The 22,029-nt window shown below is 39.9% G+C and overlaps 1 protein-coding gene across 1 annotated transcript in view; it reads right to left on the bottom strand.

Moving 5' to 3' along the window:
- The window catches only part of LGR4 (leucine rich repeat containing G protein-coupled receptor 4), a 100,811-nt gene that overhangs the window by 10,123 nt on the left and 68,659 nt on the right, over nt 1-22,029 (bottom strand). The window contains exons 3-11 of the mRNA XM_049648984.1: nt 16,658-16,729; nt 15,323-15,394; nt 7,134-7,349; nt 5,541-5,612; nt 3,737-3,805; nt 2,670-2,741; nt 2,412-2,483; nt 1,742-1,810; nt 146-217 (exon numbers count right to left, since the gene is read on the bottom strand). Coding sequence (XP_049504941.1) covers nt 146-217; nt 1,742-1,810; nt 2,412-2,483; nt 2,670-2,741; nt 3,737-3,805; nt 5,541-5,612; nt 7,134-7,349; nt 15,323-15,394; nt 16,658-16,729 — 786 coding nt within the window. The remainder of the gene's footprint in view (nt 1-145; nt 218-1,741; nt 1,811-2,411; nt 2,484-2,669; nt 2,742-3,736; nt 3,806-5,540; nt 5,613-7,133; nt 7,350-15,322; nt 15,395-16,657; nt 16,730-22,029) is intronic.

Below are 22,029 nucleotides of genomic sequence, written 5' to 3'. Positions count from 1 at the left end.
CACCTGCTCATTTCCATAAAGGGAACAAATAAGACATAATTCTACCTTAAAATCAGCTAATGAAAATAGCGGACCAAAAATAAAACCAATATACATGAAGTACATAAAAGAAAAAGTATATGAAGGGAAGAGGGACCCAACTTACAAAGTCCTAAGCATCTTTTGTTCTTGGCACAAATTACTGGATATGCTGCTTATCTTCGTGCCTGTCAAGGTCCTGTGGAAAACATTGTTCATCTAAGAAATGGAATCGTTCAAGTTCAGATGGTAAACAAAATGCTATTCTCGCATAGAAAAAGAAACATTTTTTTCACATATTTGCATATGAACTAGAGTCTCTGTATCCCACTGCCTACTTACTCCTTAAAGTCAGGCATGTGGGAAGATGGATTAGGCCTCAGATGGATTAAGCCTCTGTTACGGATCTCATTTTCATAGTCAGGCAGAAAAGCTTGTGACAGGAGATGTTTATATTGTCCAGACGTCAAGCCTGATTTCTCATGTGGACCAACAGAAAAACACTTATCCATAGTTCCCGCCTGACTACAATCACCTGCAATACCACCTCACCCCCAAAACATGCGAAGCTACCTTGGCATCCTGCCCCCAAACCTGGTTTCTGTGTTTTCGGGCAACCTGACTCACTGTTATGAATGAAATGTTCTCTTCCTCCCTCCCTTCCCATGTTCCCATCTGCAGTCAGTCCCAATTCCTGTGCTTCCTTCCTTTTTCGTGTCTCCAGCATCTGACCCTCTCTTCATTTTTATTAGCACTATCGAATCACACGTGAAATGAAGCAGATGGAGGTGGAGAAATCTCAGTCCACGTGGAGGAATGCCAGCGGTGTTAAATGCACTCATTTAGCAAGGGGATTATACCCATGGCCTCCTTGCGGTTCTTCCCAATTCTAGTCTCTCTTACCCTCCTCATATCACCTGATACAACATACTTGATACATCCAAACTACCTTAACAAGTCAAGTTTAACCCCGAGCCCAGTGCTTCCCAACCTCTTTTTTCTTTTCTTTTGGCACATTGGAAAATCGTAACATTTACGTGAGGCTCCTTGTGGCTGGAGGCCTTTAGCAGCCTCAGGCTCCTCTTGGCTGTCTGGAGAGCTGAGGTCAGAAAGGGCTTAGATGCGTATGTACCCCATTCACAGACCACTTACTGGGAAGCTGTGCCATGACCAAATGTTCAATGTTCAAGGGTTGCCATTTTAAAACTGTGACCCAAACGATTTTCCAAATTTCTCCATATCACACAGCATTCCACTATAGACGTGCAATTCTAGCTGCATATGTATGTCTGTTACATCATCCCTGAGAAAACTTTCAGTATTCCCCATTTTGCTAAATCCTGCCTTTCTAATTAAAAGACCCAGCTCTGAAAACTTGACAGTATTCAATTTTGAAACTATACCTTCTCCCTAACGCTTTCCCTGATAGTCTACATCAACTGCTCCACTTCTGAATTCCTAAAGCACTGCTTGGAATTTGGCGTTTAGTTACTGCCTCATATTTTCAGTGAGCTTTTTGGATCTAATCTCCATACATGAGGCTCTATTCTACCTGAGGTGACTGAGCCCAAACCCAATATATCCGTATCCATGCATGATATGCCCAAAGAGATACTGCAGGAATCAACACCATCATCATCCCCAACCCCAAAAACCACTGGCACCCTGAGAGCAGGCCAGCATGTCATTTCTACCCTACCCTTCTTCAAACAGCCGCACTTACAGACTTTCCAGGTGGACGGTTCCAGTCAGATTGGGGAACTGCTGTACCATGCTTGCGCCTCGAATGACTCTAGGAAATTGGGAGAGAAAAAGTAATTTAAAATAAGAAATTTTCATACACGATATTTTCATTTTATTTTTTTTGAACAGTTTACAATTACAGCACTATTGGGGCGCCTGGGTGGCTCAGTCAGTTAAGAGTCCGACTTCGGCTCAGGTCATGATCTCACGGTTTGTGAGTTCAAGCCCCGTGTCGGGCTCTGTGCTGACAGCTCAGAGCCTGGAGCCTGCTTCAGATTCTGTCTCCCTCTCTCTCTGACCCTCTCCTGCTCATGCTCTGTCTCTCTCTCTCTCTCTCTCTCAATAATAAATAAATGTTAAAATAAGTAAATTAATTAATTAATAAAATAAAATAACAGCACTATTATACCTAAAAATAAAATCAGTTTCAATTCTTGAATGTACCTGAGAGTGTGATAATTTGGCCAAGAGTTCACATAAATAAGAACCATCATCAATTTTCAGAACTGCCCTTTGGACTTTCACCCAAAGGAGTGGGGGGAAGGGTGGGGAGAGTTTTGTCTTCTGGAGCTACAATAATACATTCTAGTTTTCCATTAAAGCAATTGCACAAAGATTCCGGATTGTTTTAGAATTTGTGTAATACTTACAAGGAATGCAGTTCAGATAAATTGTGAAATGCAGAGTTTCCCACAAAAGACAGAGGATTATCATACAAATGTCTGTAAAAATACCACAAAAAAGTAAAGTTTTCATATGTTCACAAGCCCTCCAACACTAAACCTATGTTCACAAAGTCCATAGATCTAAAATCCTTAATTTTCACTCATTCTTCATCAAAATGTCTGGCATCATAGAAACATGCTTTACATGATTAAATATTAAAAGAAGCCTTCAGAACTACTTACATGGTTCTTAAGAGTGGGTTACCATCAAATGCTCCATCAGGGATAACAGAAATAGAATTACTATGAAATAACCTAAAAAGGTAGGAGAAAAATATTTTGAAATACATGTCCCCTTGTGAAATAAGTTAAAACTCGAGTATCTAGTCTTATTCAGTGTTATGTGAAACACAGCTGAAAACAACTACATGAAAATTTCAAAAATGTGAGGAAACTGAATTTTTTATTCCATCTCATCCTTTCCGGGACCATACCGAATTCTTTTTTTTTTTTTTTTTTAATTTTTTTTTTTTTTTTTTAACGTTTATTTATTTTTGAGACAGGGAGAGACAGCATGAATGGGGGAGGGTCAGAGACAGAAGGAGACACAGAATCTGAAGCAGGCTCCAGGCTCCGAGCCGTCAGCCCAGAGCCTGACGCGGGGCTCGAACCCACGGACCGCGAGATCGTGACCCGAGCTGAAGTTGGACGCTTAACCGACTGAGCCACCCAGGCGCCCCCCGAATTCTTTTTAAAGCTGCTATCTCTCAGGTCTCTGTGATGCCATGTACACTCCTGTCTCTGCCCTTGACAAATCCAACATCTAAAATGCCCCCTCATCTTTTCTTTTATTTTATTATCTCCATCCTTTTAACTCCAGTCAAATTCCTCCTCGTTAGCACTGCCTTTTCTAATGACCCTGATTCTCAATGAGGTCTTTTTCTGGAATGATTTACTTACCCTCTGCATTTAGCACTTATTTCTACATGGCAACTGCTATCTGCAAGTCTCACATGGTTAGCTTCCTCAGTGCCATGGAGACTGCAAGCTCTTAACTGGCAGGGACTGTATGTTATGGTTTCTGGAAGACACCTTAGTACAGACAAAACAAGCTTGGTACAGAAATCTAGGCTCCACACTGTCTGTGCTGACACCATCCAGTCTGTATGATCATATATGTGTTTGTGTGTGTCTAGGTATTATGGTATGTGCAGTGGAGCAAAGAGGCTTTAAAATCACACTCTTGGAACATGAAGTGATGAGTTCTAAGGACGCTATGGCACGCATAGAGAGAGCAAAGCAATACTCACAGTTCTTTTAGGCTAGGAAGGGCTTTAACAGCCTGAGGAAATTCCCCCAAGTTATTGTAATTCAAGTCCCTAGAAAAAATGGGGGAAATATATAAGAACACTGAAGAATGGTCACAATTTATAAGGCATTTTGGTACAAATGTAGTCTTAACAAAAATCACATCCTCTGGATGGTAATCTTTCCCCACTGACCATAGTGCCATTTAAAACTCTGTAGCTCAACTGAATTTATATCCTTTCTTAGAATAGTGAATAAAGAATCATAATTCTTCTATGATGGTTTTAAGTTAATTTTAAAAGATCAAGAAATTCTTAATCACCCATTATTGGTGCACTAAATAAACGAATCATTTGAATGGCATTCTTCAGGAGGTTCACCATAAAACAGAATTTATGGAATATCCGTTTATAAATGACAACAACCTGAAAGCACGGTTTCCATTTGGGGTTTAGAGTGGCTTCCTGAAACTCTGGCATGAGGGCAGCTGACCTCGGCCCTACTATCAGGCAGATGACCTGAGATAAGTACGAACGAGGTCGAGGACCAGGATGGGTTCACACCACTAGCATCCTGAAGCAGGTTATAAATTGTTGAAAATGTTACATTAATTAGGAGCAAGAAAAGCCACAGTGACATGTAAGAAAAAGTCTTAATTTGAGTGTTTAAGTTTTAATTTATTTTATAACCTAAAGAGCATGATGGGATAGGATTAGTATGGTTTAGAATGAGAGTAACACAAAAACAAAAGTCCAGGTCTTTAGGGACCTATTTTGTTTTCTTTTTCTACGCAGAAAGAAAAGTGGCAAGTAAGAATTTAGCTGGGAAGAAGAGGTTTCATTTTAATGTAATTGGAAGAGTATATGTGGTCTAGGATCAGTTCCATCCAGTCCTCTGCTACACTGGTATTTACATACTTAGTAAAGGAGAACTGAGCTTAGAACTATCTTCTTCAAGAGCTTCCACCTTCCAATGTCCACTGATGTTCACTATCCTTTTATTGTTTAGACAGGAAAGTAGATTCATAAAGAACTAAGAGATTTTAAGTCTTCTAATTAGGCTAACCAGAATATTCAGTTAAACAAAATATCACAAGCCCTGAGCATTCCAATCAAATGTTACTAACCTAATTGGGACATTGTCTGAATTATTTATTACACCACAATAGCAAATGCTATAAATCTTTGAATAAAGACAACTAAAATAAATTAAAACAACAAAAATAAAGATCCTATTCTTGATTATGCATAGCTGCACAAGGTCTTTTGCTCAAACAGTGGTGCAATGTACAGTGGAAACATCCAGTATTCCCAAACTTTAACTAGCATGAACAACAAAAGTATCCTAAGCAAAATGGAAAACTTTATTTCATTTAGCATTTAAGAAAGCAGAGATAATACTCAAACCCAGTGTTAATAATTAGTAAGGCAGCTGAGATCCTGGAAAAAACAAACAAAAAAAGGTGATTTTTCAGAATTAATTTTATAAGGCTCGGTGTTCCAAAACTGTCGCACATTTTAACAAACCCAAAATTTTTGAGAAAGTAGACAGTCTGGCAGATTGAGCTGCTTTTTTATGTGTACTTTTGAAAGAAATATCAAATTCAAACTTGTGTGCCATCTTTAACCATAAACTGAGATTAGTATTCCTAACTATGTTATTTGGTGGCAAAAATTTAGTCATGTATTAAAGTCAGTTAATAGTGAGCTGAACTCAAGACCATTATTTTTTCCTTCTCCTGCAATGAAATACAAAATTGCATCACCAACATCACAGTATAACCATCCGAAATCTGAATCAACTTACAAGGTCTCCAGGTTATCTAGTCCATCGAAACAGTGTTGACCCAGGTTCTTAATTTTATTGTTATGAAGATGTCTACGGAAAAAAGCATCACAATTACTTTCAAATCACCCAGTAGCAACTCTTATAATGTTTCATATGCCTAAATTGGCTTAAAGGAGGAGTGTAGCTAAACATTGCAACCCTTGACTAATGTAAAACAAATAGTGTATTTCTTGATATACGCTGCACACACTTGGATTCACTGAACATGGAAAAAGAAAGTATCTCTAGTGGGAAAATGGTACACACATTGAAGATTCTTTAATATTTAGCCATATCAGAACAAAAGCTCTGATGAGCTTTTAATTATATGAAGTAAAATTGTGGTGAGCTCCCCTTGGCAAGGAGGTGGGGGAAAACATCATGGAGGGAAGAGTCTCACACCAGTGAGAATGAGTAACAGATTTAATTTTATTATTATTTAAAAAAATTTTTTTTTTAAGTTTTTTTTTTAATGTTTATTTATTTTTGAGACAGAGAGAGACAGAGCATGAACGGGGGAGGGTCACAGAGAGAAGGAGACACAGAATCTGAAACAGGCTCCAGGCTCTGAGCTGTCAGCACAGAGCCTGACGCGGGGCTCGAACCCATGAACCGTGAGATCATGACCTGAGCCGAAGCCGGACGCTTAACCGACTGAGCCACCCAGGCGCCCCTTAAAAAATTTTTTTTAAATGTTTATTTACTTTTGAGAGAGAGAGAGAGCACAAGCAGGGGGACAGAGAGAGACAGGCAGACACAGAAACCGAAGCAAGCTCCAGTCTCTGTGCTGAGATGGGCTTGAACAAACAACCCGTAAGATCGTGACCTGAGCCAAAGTTGGACACTTAACTGACTGAGTCACCCAGATGGCCCTATTTTTTTTTTTTTTTTCCAGAGAGAGAGCATGAGTGGGGGAGGGGCGGGGAGAGAGAGAGAGAGAGAGAGAGAGAGAGAGAGAGAGAATGAGAATATCCAAAGTGGACTCTGAGCTGACAGCAGTGAGCCCAATGCGGGGCTTGAACTCACAAACTGTGAGATCATGACCTGAGCTGAAGTCAGAGCTTAACCAACTGAGCCAGCCAGGTGCGCCCGAGTAACAGCTTTTAAAAGAAATGCCATTTTATTATGTCCAAGTTTTTAAAGATTAAAAACACAGAGAATGATACATTCTTTGAAAAGACAAGATGTTCAAAACATGAAATATCACTCAAACTTATTTTCTGTGATCATCTCAAAACAACTCTACTTCTTTTAACACTCAATACATTGCTGGTACACAAGTAAAAGCTGTCCAAGTATTTGCTGAATGTCCCAATTTCTTGTTATGATTACAAAAGGCCACACGTTTTAGAGAGGTTCAACAGTTATCAGATGTTAATTTTGTAATGATCCTAGCTTGTGTTTTTAAAAGTCAGCACATTTAATTTTGTAAAAAGAGGCAGCTCCCCCAAATGCTCTCTCTTCAGAAGCATAACAAAAAATGAGGTACTTTCCTAATAATCTGTCACGAGAAATCTGCTTTTGCTCCCAGATTCACACAGACATAAGGTATTAAAAGGGATGGATACTTACAGAACTACCAGGCTTGAAAGGTTGGTAAATGCAAAGTCAGGGATGCTTGAGATTTTGTTGAGGGCCAAGGTCAGTGCCTGCAGGGTTGGCAGGTTGCTGAGAGGATGCACGGGCACCTCGGTCAAGCTGTTGTCATCCAGCCACAGATGTCGTAACTGAGCAAGCCCCTCGAAACTGTCCTCGGGGACTGAGGTAATATGGTTGGCATCTAAACGCCTGACAGAAACAGAAACCACCACGTTCAAGAACGAATTCTAGCAGAAGCAGCCAAGTCACACAGCTCTCCGTTTTCAAAACGGAAAGGAGTTACAAAAACGGCCGGAGCCATGGCATTCCTTATTTCTTCAATTTCTCTAGAAAGTCTCATAAAATCCACCAAGTTTCCAAGACTATACGGTGGAAGTCTGTTCTTTCCCTTCCTACAGAACAATCTTTCAAGAATCTTTGGCTAAGTGTGACTTTATAGCAAAACAATGTTGGAAAAAAAGAAAGAACACCCCCCCCCCCCCAAAGACCAAAGCTAGATTGAAGTTTATGTTTCAGAATCTATATAAATCAAAACCAGAAAGAAAAAAAAAAAAAAGAAGAAACTAAGCTGAGTAAATAAGCTACTGTACTTAAAATTTTACATTACAACTAAGATCTGATATTAAATTTGCTATTTTAACTTGATGCCAAAGGAGAAAACATAAGGAAATATTTACAAAAAAAAAAAAAATGTTTACAGCAACAAATCATTTCAAGGGATTCTTCTAACAATCCTTCTTACCAGCAGGTAAGTTAAAACTATAGGTGTCATGTACTAGTCAAATAACCGCCTCTTCTCTTGGCACTGAAATCAAGAGTCAGACGCTTAACTAACTGCGCCACCCAGGCGCCCCTGATGGGGACTCGATTTTAAGTATGAGGCATCCTATTAGCAAGGTGTCTTTAATTCCAGAATTTGGGGAAAATTTAAAAGAAGGCTTAAGGTCACAATAACACTGATCAGAGTAGCTATTTAATGTTTCCTGTGAACATTGTGCTCTTTTCTTAATAACTGTTAATTCTGGACTTAGCTCATGTCATGATCTTGCGGTTTGTGAGATCAAGAACTGCCTCAGGCTCTGTGCTGACAGCAGGGAGCCTGTTCAGGATTCTCACTCTCCCTCTCTTTCAAAATAAATAAATAAACATTTAAGAAAAAAATTAAGTCCCCATCTAAAAATCTGGAAAATGATGTCCTAACGTTACTGTTGGCACAATCAGGCCTAATTGTTGGAATAAGCACGTTCCAACCCAAAGACACCCTGATGTTAATATGACAAAGGACAGTTATGTGCCAAATGACAACCCTCTTCACAATTCCCATGTTGAAGCAACCTCACTACTGAAATTCATACCTCCCAGGCGTGGACCTCCTGGTGAAAATTAGAGAACACAAAAAACGTGAAAAGTCAAAATGACGGCATATTTTTAAAGCCCTGGAGTTTGGCAGTCGGCGAGGTCAGGAATTTCTGAGTTTTGGAGCAGTGCTTGCATCTGTCTCTTTCCTTCTGCTGCTCCAGCTTTGGGCCTGCCCTAGTGGCTCCTTTCCCCTCCCGGCAAATGCTGAGCCCTTCTCTGAAACACCGGCCCCAGTCCGAGTCTCAGGGGTAAAGACCCTTGATCCCGGTAAGGATCTGATGGTAGCTTCTTTTTGATAAAGTCGAGATAAGCACTAAAAAAGGGGACAAAACAGGGAACCGGGCAGCTGCCTTAAGAAACAAACATTTTGGCCCCTGGGTGGTTCAGTTGGTTAAGCGTCTGACTTCGGCTCAGGTCATGATCTCATGGCTCATGCATTTGAGCCACGCGTCAGGCTCTGTGCTGACAGCTCAGAGCCTGGAGCCTGCTTCGGATTCTGTGTCTCCCTCTCTCTCTGCCCCTCCCCCACTCATGCTCTGTCTCTCTCAAAAATAAACATTAAAAAACAATTAAAAAACAAACAAACATTTTTAGGCTTGTTTAGTTTCTAGCACCTACCTCTGAGAAGAAACAGGTACCCTTTAAATACAGACTGCCAAAGTCCTGGCCATGGAGCTGCTTAGGAGATTTGCTTTAATGTGTGGATAGTATTCTCTCTCTCTCTCTCTCTCTCTCTCTCTCTCTCTCTCTCTCTTTCACACACACACACACACACACACACTTCACAACCTTGTAGAACTTCCACTTAGAGAAAGAGACACTGAACATATAAACATATAATCAACCATATAACGTAACTAACTATAAGTAGAATTTAATTGCATTAACCATTTAATTATTGCTATTCATTTAACACATCTAAACTGAGCATATTGTTAGGAACAAAAGAGATAAAAATGGTGAACACAGACATGAGACCTGTCCTCATGAGACTGACATTCTAATGAAGAGTGACCCACAATATAATACATTTTAAAAGTGTTTATAGGGTCGCCTGGGTGGCTCAGACGGTTAAGCGTCCAACTTTGGCTCAGGTCATGGTCTCACCCCTTCTGAGTTCGAGCCCCAGGTCGGTCAGGCTCTGTGCTGACAGCTCAGAGCCTGGAGCCTGCTTGAGATTCTGTGTGTCCCTCTCTCTTTGCCCCTCCCCTGTTCACACTCTGCCTCTCTCAAAAACAAGTAAATATTTTTTAAAAAGTGATTATAGAGTGCTTAAGAATGTTATGAAGCAACTAAACAGGGTCCCAAGATAAAGACTAACAATAGAGACTAAGGGGGAGGGAAGTTAGTTAAAATGTATTGGTTAGGAAGAGCATCTCTAAGAAGGTGTTATTTTTTTTCTTTCTTTTTCTTCTCTTTATTATTTTTTTAAAATCCAAGTTAGTTAAAATATAGTGTAATAATGATTTCAGGAGTAGAATTTAGTGATTCATCACTTACACATAAACACCCAGTGCTCATCCCAACAAGTGCCTTCTTAATGCCCACCACCCATTTAGCCCATCCTCCATCCACCTCCTCTCCCCTCCAGCAACCCTCAGTTTGTTCTCGGTATTTAAGAGTCTCTCATGGTTTGTCTCCCTGTCTGTTTTTATCTTATTTTTGCTTCCCTAACAAGGTGCTATATAAACTGAGATCCAGAGGGCAAAGACTCAGCAGAAACCAGCAGGACGTGGTCCCAGCAACTCCCAGAAGGTCAGGAGTGATTAGAACACAGGAAGAAGGTGTGGAGAGTCCTGGGAGACATAGCTGGGGATGCAAACAGGGACCGGATTATGTAGACCTTGTAAGCTAGGTAAGGGGTTTGGAATGTATTTTAAGTACAAATTGAAATCTCTTCCCAGTTTCTCAGCATTAACGCAGTTTAAAAGTTTAAATTGCTTATGTTATCATATTGATGATAATGTGCATTCATAGTCGATAAAATAATGAGAAAGGCTCCCCTATATACACACACAACACCGCACTGAAATTAAGCCTTCTCTATAAAAGGTTTCATTAAGATGTGGTAAAATACTATAGAGAAAGCTATCTGTACCTTTTTAACATTATTTCAGTGTTATATACACCATTTATGCTCCTGCAGAATTCTGTACTATGTACCATCAAAGAAAAGAGATGGCCTTAACTTAGGGTGTGAGATTGAACCCCACAATGTGCTCCACGTTGGGCATGGAGCCTGGTTAAGATATTCATTCTCTCTCTCTCTCTCTCTCTCTCTCTCTCTCTCTCTGTCCCTCCCCTGCTCACAGGTACTGGAGTGCTTGCTCTCTTTCTCTCTCTAAAAAAAAAAACAAAAAAAGAGGGCAAAAGGAAGAAGAACTCTGGAAAAATGGGACACTTAAATAAAGCTAAATGAGGCAAAGGATTTGTGATGACTCAGTAATTAATCCTTACACCTCAATTCACATGCGGATGTTGGGAGCACACTCACAAATGTAAAGAGTTTGCCCCTATAACAAGATCAGTGTTTCACAGAGAAACTGTCTTAGAATCATGGCTTTGTACCAAGGACTTACACATTTAATATTAATTCTAACTAAGAGACCAAGAAAATACTATAACTGAATCAGTAGATGCATAAATAGCATCAGATATCTCCCAGGTGGGGAGATAAGTGTGGGTTTGTTTAAGGTATTTTACCATTTAAACTCAATCCATCAAGAGAGAACTATTACTTTAAGTGTACTTTAGTTGTTAAAGGGTTAACACTCTATTAACTGAATTCCCTTACTATTTTTGTCTTTAAAATGTGTTTCTATTCCCTATTCTCAAAAGCCTGTTTTATATCTTACTGAGTACTCACATACTTTTTTGTCTTAAATGAAATTACAATAATAATTCCATATGCACATTTTGCTGATGAATGTCTGTTATCAACATCTATTCTATAATCAAAAGCTTTCCCTTTTTCTCTCTACTTCTAACTTACCAGTAACATATATATATTATAGTGTTATATTTTATTGCCAGTTTCAAGTATAAATTGTTAAGATGATGCAATTACTGTGGAAAACCTAGGAAATTCAGTCTTTGAAATCCTCCCTTACCATTCAAGTGTGATATAATTTATTTTTTTATTTTTTTAAATGTTTATTTATTTTTGAGAGACAGCGAGAGGGCGAGCGAGTGAGCGAGTGCGTGCGGGGGGGGGGGGGGGGGGGAGGCTCTGAACTGTCAGTGCAGAGCCTGATGTGGGGCTCAAACTCACAAACCATGAGATCATGACCTGAGCTGAAGTTGGATGCTCAACCAACTGAGCCAGCCAGGTGCTCCCAAGTGTGATATAATTTAAAGAAAAAAAAATCCGGTGGTGCAAATTCTGACATGTCATTTAATAGCTTGCTAGGACAACGCTTTAGCCACTTCCATGGGTTTGTGGAAAACTGTTATGCTACGTTTATATTAACATTGACAATTCACTTTCAGATTTTATAGTCATCCTCACACACTTGTATCAAACCACTTCTGGTCAGTTTCAACCCCTAACGAACTTTGCTCCTTTCTAAGCACTACTTCAAAACCACAAGGAAACCTTTCATGTAATTCAGGTCTGAAGATCAGATTTGCAAACTGAACTCAAGCACCGATAAGACTGTTTTACACCTTGACAGAATTTCAATAGTATCTACCTTGAATGCTACACCCACTATGCTAACAAACTCATGTACATTTCCTTCTTAAGTAAAACAGGCTTATCTCCTTGTGTTTCTGATGCATATAAAAACATCCCAATGCCTTTCTTAAGAAAATAGTTTGCTTTGACTCCTCTCCACTCCCCACCCCCATCCCAATTATGGAGATAATTTAAACTATGCAATTACTCAATGACTGATGAGCACAACATGCTTTCTTTAAAACACTATTTTAGAGGGAGAAACCTACTGTGAAAAACACTTTAAATCATCTAAATTATCAATAAATGTCATGTGGACTTTACTGCGCTTATGGACCACAATCTATCTGCATGTTTTCTTCGTAGTTTTTCTGTTCCTTGTCTTTTTCAGCCTTCCAACTAGACAAAATGATGGAATATTTTGATCATTTAGTCTTGGGAAATAAGAACAATGCTGTATGCAGTTCTTAAAAAAAAAAAAATGAATTCTGAAGAAGTAAAAGAAAACAACTATTTAAAATGTCTACTGGGGGCGCCTGGGTGGCTCAGTTGGTTAGGCGTCTGACTTCAGCTCCGGTCATGATCTCACAGTTCGTAGTTCGAGCCCCATGTCAGGGTTTGTGCTGCCAGCTCAGAGCCTGGAGCCTGCTTCGAATTCTGTGTCTCCCTCTCTCTCTCTGCCCCTCCCCAACTAATCCTCTGTTTCTCCCTTTCTCAAAAATGAATAAAAAAAAAATTTTTTTTAATAAAAATAAAAATAAATAAAATGTCTGAGGGAGATAAGATGGCTCCCTCCATGCACATCTGTCCAAGGTCAGAAGGTCTGTAGAGGTGAGTCACATATCTGTGAAGGGACTCATGCCAATCTGTTCACTGATAGAGTCTAGTCAGAGTCTACTCAATTACTTATGGCAAATAACAAATCCTATATTCCATAAACTTGGCATTGTGGCAAAATTAGCTATTTAATATATTTTTACCTTAAACTTCTATTGAAACTAGAAATGGAATGATGAATACCTCAGATACTCCTTTTTTATGACATTAGATACATTTTAAAGTTTAACTTTTATAGAGTATGATATGCTTTATTAGTACATTTTTTTAATTTTCACATTCATTTCTCATAACTACTAGAATGTCTAATCCCCATCAAAAGGTAATCTGCAATTTCCAATTTCCAGTGATGTGTCTGGGTGTAGTTAAAAATGGTTTTATATCAGCAAACAGATGAGACAAGCAGTTCAATTATTTTCAATCAAGTCTACTATACGCATATGCTACAAAAGTGTACATTGGAAGTTATTTCAAAGGGCAATAAAAAGAAAAACGTATGGGACAGATTTGTAGATTACACAACTACATGATATGGCTAAAACCTAATTTTGTAACCCAGAACATAGCGAAGTGTGATAACTATTATGAGTTTTTATTCAGAGTGATTCTCAGAACTTCCATGTACATGAGCATTACCTGGGGAAATTTTTAAAAAAAATATAGCTTCCTAGATCCTACCTTTAAAGAGAAAAAACCATTACTTCCAGGATATGGCCTAGGGGTCTACATTTTCATGATCTCCCCACTTGTGCTTCTGGTCCAAGAGGACAAAATACCACACTCTGATAAACTACGCCTTCTCCCCGCTGTCTTTGGGGTTAGGACGTGAGCAAAACAATGTACATTGGTATTCGTCACTCTAGTAGAACAGCAAATTACGTTCCCTGTTTTGAAGAATACTTTCTCATTACTTTCAGACATCTCCATCACCTCGTTATGTAAATTGGGTAAACTAGTAATGAAAAAAAGTACTGATAAAAATATACCATTATTACTGTTAATAGATTCCACAAATGTTTATTGAACACTTACCACATGTCAGATATTGTTATAAGTGCTTTTCATGCATTAAAATACATGGCGAGTAATGAGCACATTACTCTATGGAGAATTTTAAATAATTTGCACAACATTATACAGCTAGCAAGTGACAAAGTGGGGATCCCAAACCAGACAAGCCTGTTTCAGAATTCTAATTAATCTGAATTTCTTTTGAAAGCATTGCAAACATTGAGACAGATAAATATGCAAAGGGATTTTCTTAATCTTGACAAAAAGCGAATTGCAATAACCACACACATCAGCTCAGTGCTTCTCACTTTTTTCCTTTAAGGTACCCCTAGAGACAGAGGAACTTGATCTTCCGATCCCAAAGATGAAAAGGACGAAAAGTTGTAGTCCCAACAATACTAGTTTATAACATTCATTGTAGTCATTAACAAATATGTGTATTTAATATAAAAATGGTTGTTTCTTCAAAATCTTCTGTGGATTTTGCATGGTCCCTGTGATACCGCTGCTGCTTACCTGATCCACCCACTACAGGAGGAAGGGATGTATGGGGTATGTGTATCAAAACAATGGAAGGAGTGATCACCTTTCTCCAGGTTCATATATATACACACACATACATATGGGAAAGAATGCAAAGAAGAACAAAGTGAAGTGCTATTTGAGAAAGCCTTTGAAATTTATAAAAAACAAGCTTTTGAACATGGTAAAAACCAAGAGTTGAAATCTTGAACACTCCACATAAAACCAAACTTTCCTCAAAAAACAACAACAACAACAACAAAAACAAACCTTGGGAAGAAGGCAGTACAAGAGACTAAGAAGTTACACCCCCAGTGTAAGTTCAAGGTGTGAGTTCAAGGTCCACAGATGAGGAATTATAATCAGTTTGTTCTGATTATCCTTACCACCTAAAACAGGAACTTCTTTGTGACTGACTCTTGACCACCATGGCACAAGACACCAGAACTTCTGTACACATCTAATTCTGTTTCTAAAGAGGTGATGATCACCTGCCATTTATAAGCTCCTGGAATTAGACCCAGCAGTGTATGCTTGTAACTTTCTCCCAGCATCTGACACAAGAGGGGGGGTAAATTGATCCACCTGCTTCTCTGTCACCAAATGGCATTTTGATAATAGCACCTGGCGATCCCCAATTTTATCCCAGATGAGAGGATAAATTTCCCCTTTTGCTAGGATTCCAGTTCTTTACACATTTAGCAGCCGAGTGGTCTACTTATGATTCAAGAATGCAGAAAACGGAAAAGTTACTTACAAAGACTGCAAAGCACTCAGTCCTCGAATGGCTTCACTGGGTACTGTTCTCAACTGATTGTTTTGCAGGGTTCTGGAAGGAAATTTTTGGTTAGTGAATAACAAGCAATTGTTACCATTTTTTCTTAGAAGAATTCAGAGCCTTTTCTATCTAAAAAATATTTCTAATGGCAGGAAAGGAGGAAAGGTCAAGGTGTAAAGCACCCAAGAAAAGAGAACTGCAGAAAAAGCAAGAAGCATTTTGCTATAAGGCCAGAAATGAAACCTAAGCCACTATTCCAAGCCATCTCTTAACACAGACCTACTGATAATCCACATTTCCAGAGGTGTTTCATTCTCAAGAATTAAGGCACCTTAATTAACATTCATCACTCTTTTAATGTTAATTAGGAAGCATAACAAGTTAACTGGGAGAGGTATAACAAACAAACCTATTGGAATCCCTAGTGCCTTTTCAATTTGGAATAAAGCAGAGCCCAGAAACATGGACACTCAGTAGAGCCAGTTTTTCCAAGAAGATAGCAGACCCTAAGTTCTTAGGGAGCAGCAGACATGTCCTCAGTGAATGGAGGGCCACAGCAAAAACAGAGCTTTAACGATCTAACAGGACCCAGAGAAGAAAGGCATAGATCTGTACTGAAAATGAAGTCCTTATTACTTTTGCCTAAAGCCATTTCTAGTCATCTTAATACAATGACCGCTTGACATGAATCACAACCACAGAATGGAATAGTAAAAGGTACATGTAACTCACTGAACCAGAGAGGTCTAGTGACTTACAGACAGTTACTCAGCAAGGTAGTGGCAGAAGTGGAGTCGGCAGTCAGTTCACCTGTTCCCCAATCTGCCATACTCTAAATGCCTAACCAATGCCAGGAATTTATTTCCTGGTCCTTCAACAGACTATATAAATTATAGGCATCCTAAGTCCTTTTGGCTTTAAAATGATTTTAACACTTTGAGCTTTTGTTAGCCTTTTTCCCTTTAGGGTCAGCTAATTCAAAGTCCTCAAAGGTATACAATAAGTAGAAACAAAGCTCTACCAGTAAAGCTTAAATATGATTTTGATTCAGTGCATTAGCCCAACAAAAAGCCTAACACATTCAACGGTAATACACTGAAGGTCAGAACACCTATTATTTAGAGTTTTAACTTTTGTTATCTCGACGCAAGGTTGCCTAAATGAACCCTTGCATCCCACACTACCCATTGGCCACTCCTTAAATCTTTTAATCCTGAACTAAAAGAAACTGTGCTTACCCTAGCTCCAAGCATGTTGACTATGCAGAAAGAAAATACACAGCCAGCTGTGAAACTCTAAAATTGCATTACTTACAGAACTTTGAGTTCTTTCAACCCAGACAAGGCCTTTGGGTGGATAAAAGAGAGGTCGTTGCCAGCCAATCGTCTAGGGGGAAAAAAGTAGCAAGAAAAAAAAAAAATAGTAATTCAGGCTCTTAAAATTCAGAACTCACAATAAACTGATCTGTGATTAAAGCTCTACATTAAACATTTCTCAAGTCTATCTGACATTAAACATGTAAACCTTTGCTAAAGTGATCCCAAGATTCTTCCAATGAGATAAATGTCTGTAGAATTTTTTTTTTTTTTTAACTCCCAATACAATAATTCAAACAGGCACATTTTTATTCTGGTGAGGTCAAGCAAGCCAAAACACATTAAACCAAATTAAGTTTGCTATTCATGGTCACTCTCTGCAGCTTGCAGTGTTTTCCAAATGCCTCATAAATACAGACCACTGGTCAGCAGGCAGGAGTGTTTACACGGATCAGAGCAAACCGGTCTGTTAAGGAGGAATGCCTTCTGCAGGCAAGTCAACCTGTTATCTATCCATTACCAAGGGCGACATGTTCTGTGCAAAAGGAGGCAGAAAGTGAAAGTCACCGTAAGCATAATTTTTCAAACAAAGGCATCTATCTATCGACCGATCAATAGATAGGTGGGTGTTTTTGTTGTTTTTTTTTTAAAGAAATGTTTTCCTAAAGAAAATTTAAAGTGACAAATTTAAGTGGGAGTAAGAGTGAGTAAGCGTGAATAAGGAAAGGACAAGAATTCTTTGGGTCCTTTTATAAGATATCTGGGCCCACAATTCATACTGAGCCCCACTTTCCTTCCCATTTTCCCAGGCATACAGAAATGAGAGAAAAAGTTAAACAGGAATTTAGGGAGAAGAAGCAGAGAGAAAGACACCAACTCGTGTAAATAACTTATAAACAGGTGAACTGAAGGTTTCCAAGCACTGACTTAAAAATGATAGTTGTGTGCCCATATGTTAAACACAGGACTGTCCCAGTTTCCTGGTTTCATCAGGATACTCTCCCAAGCAACAAGATTTTGTATCTCTAATTTTTTTTATGCTCTCTCTCCTCATGTCTTAGGATCACACAGTCATCAAGTCATATTCACTTCTCCTTTAAAGGTTCTATTTTCATCCCTTTTTCTTCTCTCTGTAAGCACCCTGTACCTCTGAGTCTTATTCATCGATTCACTCATTCACTAAAAAGTTTCATTTGTCCACAAAAAAGTTTAATTCATTAACAAATATGAGTGTCTACTAAGCGCCAGATGTACAATATCCTCTTCTTAGACCTCTGGTCCCTCCACCTTCCAATCTGCTTCTCTCCTATACCCTGACTTTAGGGACACAAGAAAAGCTCCTTCATTTGAAGTCACTGAGGTCTGAAACTTATTTATTTATTTTTTTTTTTGAGAGAGTGAGCGAGCAAGAGTGGGGAGAGGAGGAGAGGGACAGAGAGAGAGAGAGAGAGAGAGAGCGAGAGAGAGAGAGAGAGCAAGCACTGAGCAAGGAGCCTGATGCTGGGCTTGATTCCACAACCCTGGGATCATCACCTGAGCCGAAATCAAGAGTCAGATGCTCAACCTACTGAGCCACACAGGTGTCCCTGACACTCTAGTTTTCAAAGGCATTATTTTCTCTGGAACTTTTAAGAATGCAAATATCCCTGGGAAAGATGATACTTGATCCTTACCTAGCATTAATATATAGATGTATACAGAAGGTGTGTATGGGGGTGGGGAGAGAATAAGAAGACTCAGAAACCAAGAGTGAATACTGAGAATTATTTTTTCAGTAGCAAGGATCACAATGCTGGCTTCTTAGGAACACCACAGGTGTAACACAGGGTTCATGCCCCTAAATTAAATTCCTCCTAAAAAGCCACACCACACATTTTGATCTCACAAGCACCCTGGCACCTTTCAAGGCTTTCCACATCCAGGCTCACAATAGCTTACTTTATGCCATCAGTCTCTTGGCCTTTTACCTCCAAGCGTTCACCATATGTAAAATGAGGGATTGGGAAAGATGGTTTTAACACCTCCTCAGGGTTAAAAATATTTCTCCTTAGCAAATCCTCTTGCTTCTAGACTAGCCAGTGTCACTGGCTTTATGTCACTAAGACAGTCACTATGTCTTTAAATGTCTTCACCTCACAACCTCACCTTCTCTCCTTGACTACCCAACTCCAGCATTACTGCCCATAAAGACTTTAGTTCTTATGAACATGACCTGTGTGTGAATTCCTAGAACTCATCATTAAACTTGGTCACAGGCTACATTCTACTGGTTGTTTCTTGCACATTAGTCTTGCGGGTCAAGTACAAACAGTGCCCAGAACAGGGCATGCACCTCACACTTCTGTTACTACCCACCAATGTGTTAACTCATTAGTCAGAAACTGTTTTCTCAGAATTTCTCCCTCAAAAATGCTAGCCATTCCACTGCCATGGCACCCCACAGTCTACCTTAGGGCAGGCTCAGCGCAAGCCCTCTCAGGGGCCTTCCTATATCCCAAACTCACTAACCAAAATTCAGTTGATAATTCTCACAGTTGAAATGGGAGTGTTCAAAAGGTCACATTAAAAAAAAAAAATTTTTAATGAATTTATTTTTGAAAGAGACAGAGCATGAGCAGGGGAGGGGCAGAGAGAGAGAGGGAGACACAGAATCCCAAGCAGGCTCCAGGTTCTGAGCTGTCAGCACAGAGCCCAATGCAGGGCTTGAACCCAGCAACTGCGAGATCATGACCTGAGCTGAAGTCGGACACTTAACTGACTGAATCACCCAGGTGCCCCAAAAGGTCACATTTAAAAAAAGTTACATTGTACCATGAGGACCATAAGGGGCAACACCCGGCCCCCCCCCCCCCCCCCCCCCCCCCCCCCCCCAGGGCTTCAAGTAATCACATGACTATGACCGCTCCTGCAAGTTATCTGAAAGAGCTGCTTTAAAAAGCTCAAGTCTGGGTGCCTGGCTGGCAATCGGTTGAGCATGATATTCTTGATCTCGGGATTATAAATTCAAGCCCCACACTGGGTATAGAGATTACTTAAAAATTAAATCGGTTAAGCATCTGAATCTTGGTTTCGGCTCAGGTCATAGACTCACGGTTTTGTGAGTTTGAGTCCCACATCGGGATCTGTGCTGACAGCACGAAGCCTACTTGAGATTTTCTCTCTCCCCCTCCCTCTCTCTCTGCCCCTCCCGTGCTCACACTGTCTCTGTCTCTTCTCAAAAATAAATAAATAAACTTTAAAAATAAAATAAAATCTTAAAAAAAAAAAAAAAGTTCAGGTCTACCAAAAGACAAACACTATAAACAGACCGAAGTTGTTACAGGGTTCTTAATTTTTGCCTCTAATATTTGTAATGTCCCTGTATCTATGGGCTCTCCTTGAGGAGTTTCGTCTATTATGCCAGGGCTCATGAAAGAGTATTTTATAAAATAACGAAGGAAGTGGCAAAATGCAGAGTGCCTGATTACCTTTACTTGTCAACAGAAAAGAGTGTTTAACCACATTAGCTGAGATATTTGCTCCCTTTTCCCAAATCTCTGCCCCCTTTTATAAGCCAAGGGAAAAACTAAAGTAACCTAACTTCAAAAAGTGTCTTTTCTCCACTACTTAGCATTCATAGAAATGACCAAATAAGCTCTCTGCATGTGGTTTGTCCCGAAATGCAAGCCCACACTCTGGAGAAATAAACACTTCTAGGACGCAGTGAATGGTGATAACGCAGAGCAAGCAGGCACACTACCTCGCGCTACTGCGATTCCTTCGTTTCCTACTAAAGCAAACATATCATGTGGAGTCTTGAGGAATGTATCAACCCACGCTTCCCAAGCTGCTGTGTTAATGAATAATAAACACGGCAGCTTGGAAAAGGCTCTACAGATCCAGCAATCACATGCTCCAAAGTCTCTTCCCATTTTCTTTCTTTCATGAGCCAGTATTTCTTATAGTAGACCCTGGGAGGCTTCATGTCCAAAACCTCAGATCCGGAAGCAAGCAAAGTAAATTAAGTGACAGGGTTAGGGACAAAGTTCCCCAAAACTCTGGAAGAACAAAAACCTATGTAATGAGCCCACAACAGTCACAAACACTGAGATACATGGTTTACAGACCTTCTTCTCTGTTAGTCATTTCATTACTATGGCCTTGCTTCTCCGAGTCCCTGAGAGGTTAGGTGACTGGGCATAAGTCACACAGATGGGAAGTGGAGGAGCCAGCATCCCAGTTCTTCCCTGGCTGGCTCCAGGGCTTAGTCATGTCAATGCCTCTGGTGTGTCACCAAAAGGTTGGGAAATAATTCCCAGAGAGGTGGAACAGGGCGGACTTGGGCAATAGCCTTGTTCTGAGTATCAACAGCTCTCCCCCAGTAGACTGGAGCTCACAAGCAGGGACTGTGGCTTTAGGAGCTCAGAACTGTGACTACGGATGAATTTCCAACAGACCAACAGTGTCATCCTTCCCATAGCTAAAGATGACCAGTGGAAAGGAGGGGAACGATGGATCCCTGAGTACCCCAGGGTATGGACAGACCCAAAACTCACTGAGACTTTATTTAGGATAGATAGTATTCTTGGTTGTGCTTCCTTTAATGCAACTCTCAAGGAAAAAGAGGTGGCTGGTCTTGAAGAGTCACTGATGGCCCTCAACTAGCCAAGACCAGTTCCTTCCCTATTCTACACCTGGGTTTGTCTGTACCAGACCCAACAGTTTCCTCAATGCCTCACTTCCTGAGGACCTGCTGTCCGGCTCCAGAAAACCTTTTTAATTTGCCAAATTTAATATTTAACAATAACAAAGCCAATTAAAATTAATTAAATGTGGTAAATGAGGATATGTATATATATGTATGTGTGTGTATATACAAAATATGTAATTTTTTTTTTTTTACACTATTCTTCTGATGGCTGTGAAGACCTAAGGGGGAAAATCATTAGGGTGAACAGAATGGTGAACATGGTAAAATTTTCTGCATGCTAAGGGTACAGTGTCCCAGGCATCAGTTCCTTCCCTTCTGCACCTCTAGCTCCCGTCTCCAAAGACCAGAAAGCCTCACTGCAAGGTTTCAACCTATCCACTCTTGTATTCTTCCTGCTGTCACCTGAGTCTAAGCCCTTAATTCCCCCCCACCTTCCACTGGATTACCGCCATGAACCTCTACAAGACTCCTCCTCAACCGCTTAATTATAATACTGTGAGAGCTAAATCTTAAAAAAGCTCAACTCTGAGCATTTTCCAAAAGGCTTTTTTCCCTGCTGACTTAGCTGGAACTTCATTCTGGATCCTCTCTTCCTTTCTTACCTTATTCTCCAATGTTCCCTGTGTCCTATAATTTAGCACACCATGCTTCTCCACCGCCGACTCTTCGCTCATGACACT

Source organism: Panthera uncia, chromosome D1 (genome assembly GCF_023721935.1).
Source record: "Panthera uncia isolate 11264 chromosome D1, Puncia_PCG_1.0, whole genome shotgun sequence".
Taxonomy (NCBI): domain Eukaryota; kingdom Metazoa; phylum Chordata; class Mammalia; order Carnivora; family Felidae; genus Panthera; species Panthera uncia.
Note: the sequence above shows the minus strand (reverse complement) of the source record. Positions and strands in the feature narration are given on the sequence as shown.